General features: G+C 35.0%; 1 protein-coding gene across 1 annotated transcript; it reads right to left on the reverse strand.

The window, feature by feature from the left end:
• On the reverse strand, window positions 1-6628 carry LOC143922025 (rap guanine nucleotide exchange factor 2-like). The gene is made up of 3 exons (XM_077445304.1): window positions 6443-6628; window positions 5936-6116; window positions 1-1299 (listed from the first exon to the last, which is right to left on the reverse strand). Exons 1-3 carry the CDS (start codon window positions 6565-6567, stop codon window positions 784-786), a joined length of 822 nt encoding a protein of 273 aa, XP_077301430.1. The 5' UTR covers window positions 6568-6628; the 3' UTR covers window positions 1-783.
• Window positions 6629-8182: the final 1554 nt, after the last annotated feature.

Consider the following 8182-nt stretch of genomic DNA (forward strand, 5'->3'; position numbering starts at 1 on the left):
CAATTTAGCCAGCAGTTTGGCTTAGTGATAGCGTATATATTTAGCATCACTGAGGTCATAGGTTCGTGTCCTCGCCACTGCTGGTTAGATTTGGGGGTTTTGTGACTCCAAATCGATCGTTTCTCTATCAGAGTTTGCCAATTTTATCTGATCATTGCTGAAACGGTTCCTGAAAATTGGTATTAAAAAAATCTAATCCTGTTGTCACAAAAATCTGCCTGTGTATAATTTGTATTAATTATACACAGTAATCTGAAATCCATAGATGTCACTATGATTATTATTTCTGATTTGTTTATGTATTTCATTATTTTTATATTCTATATATTCTGATTGTATATGTATGTATTACTGTATTTCTGATTTCTGATTGTTTATGTATTTCATTAACGTACACCCGTCGCATTGGAGCAAATCTGTAATGGCGAGTGTGTATTGATTTGTGACAATAAAATAAAATAAATAAATAAAATGTTCAAAGCAAAGTTTCTAATGCAATCTGAACAGAAACTTTTTTTAATGTATTAAAATGTTTTTAAATGCACATTTTTATTTTATAAAATGGATGTTCGAATTGTTACCAATATAAACCATTGGGTTTCCAGAAGCACTTTTTTCAGTATTAAAAATTATTGATAAATGATGCGTCAGCCCTTTCAGTCACGTCCCCCGTATGACGACGTGTCCTTGATTGGCTTCGTTCCGCAGCTCCGTGATCATGACGAGATGGCCGCCTTCTTCGTGCCGCCTCGTATTCTCCACGCCCTGCTGCAAGATACGGTATTAGTCTATCTGCGTGATGCAGACGAATTGGCAATCGTCGCATCTGGTCGTCATGATGCCTCGATGGTGCAGCTTCTCCAACGTCGCCTCCAACGTGCCGAAGCTGTCTCCGACGCGTAAATTTTCAATCTCTCCGCTCGGGTGTTTGATTTCGACGTGTCCATTGATGAGAACGAACCACGAGTCGTGTTCCTCGCCGTCGTTCATCACTATAGTGCCAGCTTTCTCGACGACGGCGAACTCCATGAGGGAGCAGAGAGCTCGTCGAACAGTTAGAGTCATGTTCGTGAACGCCTTCAGAAGCTGGGTGAATTCTAACAAGGTTTCCACGTCGTCTTCGTTCCTCTCGAAATGATCTTTTTCGAGGCAGTCTCGAACGGCGTCCCTCACCGTAAGACTGACGGTCTCCTCGAAGTCCTCCTCTTCGTCCGAGTCGACGATGGACTCCAGCAGACCGGATAGGTCGAGTTCGCCGTCCATGTCGAGGGAGCTGTGCACGGACGTCATCTCTCCAATCTGAAATCAAACCGATACAAAACATTAGTCCAAAATAACGATATCTAGAGATAATACATAATATCACATAAGCCTTTCTTGATATTTTGACTCATTCTTAAATATTTTACGATTCATTCTGAACAAATATTTCAACTATGCAATTATATCTATGTAAAATCGATTAGATTTGATTACAATGTAACAAACAATGATATTCACGTATACATATGTAGGAATCTCGTCATCGTCATCGACATCGAAACATTCGAGAATATTCCACAACAACAAACCACATTCCTCGCAGAACTCACCACACAACACGTGCACTTCTTGGAATCAATCGCCAGTTCCTTCGAGAATGATCCACCCTTCACACTCGAGCGGAACGAAACCCAGACGACGCACACCTGCAGTCATTATATTAAACTCAAGCGGAACGCCCCTACCAGTCGAGTGGAACCAAAACGGTCGAAACACGCCGCCACCATTAAACTACATCGAGCGGAACGGCGCCAATCATTCCAGAAAATTCTACGCCTCGACAAAAGTGCATTCCTCGTTTACGCATCAACAACCACTTCCATCAATCATTCCAGAAAATTCTACGCCTCGACAAAAGCAAATTCCTCTCTTACGCATCAACAGGGACACGGACAATTGGGCGCCCAGGACGATTGGTCGACCAGTGTTACTCGCCACTGCGACAACTGGACGACGAGACTGGCGGACACTGCGTCAATTGGGCCCTGCGTCAATTGGGCGCCCATCGCACTGGGCGATCGTCGACTGGGCGATGGCGACTGGGCGACCTGGGCGCGTGGGCGACCGCCGACGCGGCCCGCTGGTGAAGTGGTCGCCAAGCTTACGTAAACTCTGCGTTTTGCAAGGAACGACCGCGAACGGAGCGTTATAGGAATTTCCGATGCACTGACAAATATTCTACCTACATACATATGCTTTATACCGCTTTATTTTTCGTTTCAGTTTTACCAATTTTTCGTAACAACACGAATCATACTATTAATTTTTTTCGCTATATTATATTACATTTGCTGGAATTTTATATTAAACGTACTTTTATAAATACATGTGTAGCACCTTTTCACAAAAAATAATTGTAAGATGACAAATCATATGTACCTACATATTCTCCAAAATAATATAAAAGAAAAATGATCGATTGAATCTTTCGCGCAGTGCTTTTAGTTTTTTTTCAAATGGACACACTTATTTTTCTTTTAAATGTTATATTTCAGTTTTATCAATTGGATAAATTCACACTCTATTCTCAATTTTCTCAACACTGTATTAGTTATACATAATAACAAAATATTTTCTAATAGCGATTCTCAAAGTTTTCAAGATTATATTTTTTTTCAATGATGAAATACGTTTACGAAAAAAAAGCGCATACTTAAATTCGTTCGCGGAGCTCGAATAATTTTTTTCGGCTTTTCCCATAATTAAATTATTACATCGTTTACGATTCGCAGAGGCAATTCTCGAAAAAAATAGCTTTTTAAAGTAATTTTAAACATCTCCCGTTCTATGGTTATTGTTGAAAATTACATTGAGCCACAAAAAATCACGTTTTTTAGTTACCAGAGCGGAGACTAACCAATCTTTACTAACTTTGACCCACTAAATTCGAATATGATATTGATTTTTGCTGGTTGGTGATCGTTTACGAGATATGAGCGTTTAAAAAAATGCGCGATTTTTACAGTTTTTTGGCTTTTGCGGTCTTTAACTCAAAACCTAGTATTGCTGTGCTCAAAGTGAGTATTGGAATCAATAGTCAGATGTTTTTCCTATTGATTGTGATATGGCATTTCTTTAAAATACTTATAATTAATTGTCTAGCAAATTTTAAAAGTCAAAAATATATTTTTTTTACGGATTTTTTCTCCGTGCTATTTTGCATTTATTTGGCAATTTTTTTATTTCACCTCGTTTATAAGGATTGGTTTTCTATTTCTATATTTTTTATTTTTATCTAAACGTACTAACTCGAGCGGTAATTGCAATTTAAATGCTTTCGTTTTTGTTGCTCAGTGTTATTATAGTCACATTAAAATCTATATGATAGTTTATAGTAATTAAGGCTCATTTCGTTTATCAATAATTTAATAAGGTATATTTTTACTAATTAATATCTTTCACTTTTGTAAATTCGAAACATACATACATATGTATAACGAATTATGTTTACATCTATAACTGTCATCCAGCGCTCATCTGTTCATCTAATATATAATTTCTTTAATAATATTTTATGCGTATAAAATATTACAAAGACCTTACAAGAAATTATATATTTTCAAATATTTGGACCGAATGAACGAACTAATTCAAAACGTTTTTTTTTTTACTATGAGTGGCAGTTTTATTGCCTAAAGATAAATAATACCGCGCCCCATAGGCTAGGCTACAGATGCTCTGCAAGTCAAAATAATAAAAAAATAAAATCTGATAAAACAGTTCTCAAAACGACTTTTGACAACTGTTTCTCGAACTACTTTTTTTCTTGATTGTTTTACATGACATGTTATACATACATATGTAAGGTTTTTCAACGGGTTTTTGCGGTATCAAAAATTCATGGCCCTCAAATTTGGTTTAAAATAATGCAATGACGTAAATGATTTTATACCCTTTATCCTTTTATTAAATTCAAATTATTCTGAAATGGTTTTCATCCTTTTTTCAAAACCTCTCCGATAAAATAAACGTTTTTTATTCCAAAAAAAATGGCAAAGTTTCAAAGCGATCGGAAAAGTTTTAGGAGGTTTGTCCAAAACTAAGATAAACCTTGTAATTTTCAAATGTTATAATTAGCATGGAAATAATTTTTTCAATGTATGTATGTGTTGTATGAATGCATATACATACATACATATGTACATATGTTATTTTGAAAATTTTCAATTTAATATTTATTTTCATTATTCATCAATGAAAAGTAAATCAAAAAACTTTATTGATACTATGATTTGATGAATATACTAAATACTGGCGATTCTAGAATTGATTTAATGTTGAGAGTTACAAATTTTACACGTTTTGGATTTTCGTAAGATTAAAAATAAGCACCAATCACACGGTTGATCCCATATTTTATCGAGATACGAGAATGTCGAATTTTCATAATAAAATATTCTCGAGAAATGAGAATCTCGAAATTTTACAATAAAATATTCTCGAGAAACGAGAATCAAAATTTCTCGAGAAATCTCGAGACAAGATTTCTCGTTCACAACCTCTAGTTCTATGGTTATTGTTGAAAATTATGCTTTTTAAATAATTATTTAATAACGAGTCCATAATGTTATGATGCGTTTAGGTACATATGTATGTATGTACATATATCAAAAACTACGTACATAGATAAAGTAAAAATTAGCCGTAAGAATTAAAAATATAGACATTTTCGTCATATTATAATTTTATATGATAGTTTATAGTAATTTATAGTATTTAAGGCTCATTTCGTTTATCAATAATTTAATATATTACTATGTAGGTAAATATCTATTGCTTTTGTAAATTAGAAACATACATACATACATACATATATATATATATATATATATATATATATATATATATATATATAACGAATTATGTTTACATCTATGTATAACTGTCATCCAGCGCTCATCTGTTCAACTAATATATAATTTCTTTAATAATATTTTTTCAAGCCTATTTCACCCTTTTGCAAATGAAATTCACCCTTTTTGCAAATGAAATTCATCCTTTTGCAAATGAAATTAGTACTTTTGCAAATGAAAATTAACCCTTTTTCAAATGAAATTCGTCCTTTTCAAAAATCGTATTAAAAAAAAAAGAAACCGAATTAAACAAAATGTGCTTTTTATGTATTATAGTTTAAACTTATATTTATATTTGTACATACCATAGATATTTATTTAGAAGGTGCAAATACTATTTTTATTTTTTTATTTTCAATTTTTCAATTTTCATTCTGTTAATCTGAATCAATTTTCATTGTGTTAAGTGAATTTCATTAGCAAAAGGGTGAAATAGGCTTGCAAAAACTGTATATAAGTATTTTTATTTTTATTTTTGAACATTAAATTTGTACGAATATCAACACAAATTAAAAATCATGCGGTTCAAAGTCACCATGCACATTTTATTTATATTTACTTTATCTATGTATGTACGTAGTATAGATTAAGTTTTGTATAATTTGTGTTCGCATTCCGTTACGGATCCCTTCGACAAAAAAAAGGGTAGGTACCTGGGTCCAGAGAAGTGTTATACAATAGAAGTGCCCTTTTGAACAAATATCCCGTGTCAACCGCGTTCACAGTACCATAATTAGTATTAGTTGTCTCTGTCACGCTCGTAAGCGTGTCCGCGCGCGAGAAAGAGTCAGAACATCGTGTCTACACGCCAGCTTTTAATTAACAAACCTTTTTTCACGACTGGAATTAGGGTCATCACAAATTCACTACAGAAATAAAAGTCCTTTTTATTTATAGTTTATTTATTTTTTGATAATAGTATATACATGTTTATATATTTATTTACAATTAAATATTGATACAAATAATAAAAAAAAGATTAATTCACCTTTTATATAACACCGAAATACAATACACAGAAAATAATAATTAAAGCTTACCTCCGATATTGGAATTGCATATTTTTTTAACCTGACACATTTCGATAAAGTTAAAACATCTTCAGCTCTAAAATGGTTTGAGCATATAATGGTGTTGGGCGTTGGTAGCCAATCGGTTGCTCTTCTCCATTTGCGGATTATGTTTACCCACTTTTCTCGTAATTGGCTGTCCTTAGGAACTCTAAAATTAGCGTGTAATGTATATTTTCAACTAAAATATGTATATTATAAAATGAACGATGTTTACATTAATTAAACTTATTGAGTTGGTGACTTATTAATTAAAACTTATTAATTAAATTTATTGAGTGAATTGGTTATGAATATAATTGAGTATTCGGTGCTACCCAGAGAAATGTTTTTACATTTATTTTAAAATTATTTTTACATTTCTCTGGTGCACCCCTGATATTTTGTATGCAATCGCCGGCGGTCGCAAGACACAACATGCAACTTGTCAAATTACGATGTTAATTGAATAATATGTTACTTAAATGATCAACTTACCTATGAAAATGTATTCCATGTTGTTTGTTGTGTGTATTTGAATGCATTGTGCAACTTTTAATGATGCACTTCCCCATCTTGCCAGTAATATGAACAATGTTTATCAGAGATATGACCAGCCCCATACACGGAACACGACTGCGGCGGAAAAAAATTAAGTGTGGCTACAGCCACGCTTCAACTGTCGACACTTTTGATGCCTTGGGGCACTTCTATTGTATAACACTTCTCTGCCTGGGTCAGATTCATTCTCGCTAGTTTTTCGGAACAATAGACTGACCATTTTAGACTCGAAATATCTCCTACAATAGAAAGTTATAAAAAACTCCTGAATGCTAGACAATAACACGTTTTGTATATACATATATCTATATGTAGTATTTTTCTTTGATATTCAATGATGAAATTCAAATAGAAGAAATATCGCATGATTTTTAATTTGTGTCGATATTCGTACAAATTTACGTAAAAAATATTCGTACAAATTTAATGTTCAAAAATAAAAATAAAAATACTTATATAATAGCGCGAATTGCATCGGCTTTCGATGATCTTAAAAAATATGGGATCAACCGTGTGATTGGTGCTTATTTTTAATCTTACGAAAATCCAAAACGTGTAAAATTTGTAACTCTCAACATTAAATCAATTCTAGAATCGCCAATATTTAGTACTAGTGTTGGACCCGTTGATTTCAACGGGTGGTTTCGAAAAGGAATTGAAACTCGAATAAAAATAAAGTTAAAGATATTGAATCGACTGGTTTCGGAAAGAAATTTATGCACGAATTACGAATGACAAATTACGAAGTGATTACGTTTTGTGCATCGCCGACGCCTCCGGCACCCCGGGGCCTTCGCCCCCGGCGCTCCGGGGCCTTCGGCCCCAGCGACGCCGACGCCACCGACGCCTCCGGCGCCCTCAGCGCCCCCGATGCCTTCGGCACCCCGGGGGCTTTGCCCCCAGCGCCGCCGACGCCTCCGGCGCCCCCAGCACCCCCGATGCCTTCGGCACCCCGGGGGCTTCGCCCCCAGCTCCCCCGATGCCTTCGGCATCCCGGGGGCTTCGCCCCCAGCGCCGCCGACGCCTCCGGCGCCCCCAGCACCCCCGATGCCTTCGGCACCCCGATGCCTTCGGCACCCCGGGGGCTTCGCCCCCAGCGCCCCCGATGCCTTCGGCATCCCGGGGGCTTCGCCCCCAGCGCCGCCGACGCCTCCGGCGCCCCCAGCACCCCCGATGCCTTCGGCACCCCGGGGGCTTCGCCCCTAGCGCCCCCGGCGCCACCGACGCACAAAAATGAAAAATATGAAAAAAATGAAAAATATGAAAAAAATGAAAAAACTAAAAAAATTAAAAAAACGAAAAAAAATGAAAAAACTGAAAAAATGAAAAAAATTAAAAAACTGAAAAAATGAAAAAAATGAAAAAACTGAAAAAATGAAAAAAATGAAAAAACTGAAAAATGAAAAAACTGAAAAAATGAAAAAAATGAAAAAAATGAAAAAACTGAAAAAAATGAAAAAACTGAAAAAAATGAAAAAACTGAAAAAAATGAAAAAACTGAAAAAATGAAAAAAATGAAAAAACTGAAAAAATGAAAAAAATGAAAAAACTGAAAAAATGAAAAATATGAAAAAAATGAAAAATATGAAAAAAAAAATTATTTGTTCCCCATACTGGTTGACTGGTTGATCGTCCGTCACATACAAATATACAAATATATTTAGCGACAGTCCGTTT

The sequence above is a fragment of the Arctopsyche grandis genome, unplaced genomic scaffold, assembly GCF_051622035.1.
Source record: "Arctopsyche grandis isolate Sample6627 unplaced genomic scaffold, ASM5162203v2 HiC_scaffold_159, whole genome shotgun sequence".
Taxonomy (NCBI): Eukaryota; Metazoa; Arthropoda; class Insecta; order Trichoptera; family Hydropsychidae; genus Arctopsyche; species Arctopsyche grandis.

What these genes read in the sequence shown, in the direction of transcription:
- LOC143922025 (XM_077445304.1), bottom strand. Translation starts at nt 6,567, where the DNA reads ATGGGGCTGGTCATATCTCTGATAAACATTGTTCATATTACTGGCAAG. An exon ending in CATGGAATACATTTTCATAG is followed by an intron (nt 6,117 to 6,442) that starts GTAAGTTGATCA and finishes CGCTAATTTTAG; the next exon opens with AGTTCCTAAGGACAGCCAAT. An exon ending in ATGCAATTCCAATATCGGAG is followed by an intron (nt 1,300 to 5,935) that starts GTAAGCTTTAAT and finishes GTTTGATTTCAG; the next exon opens with ATTGGAGAGATGACGTCCGT.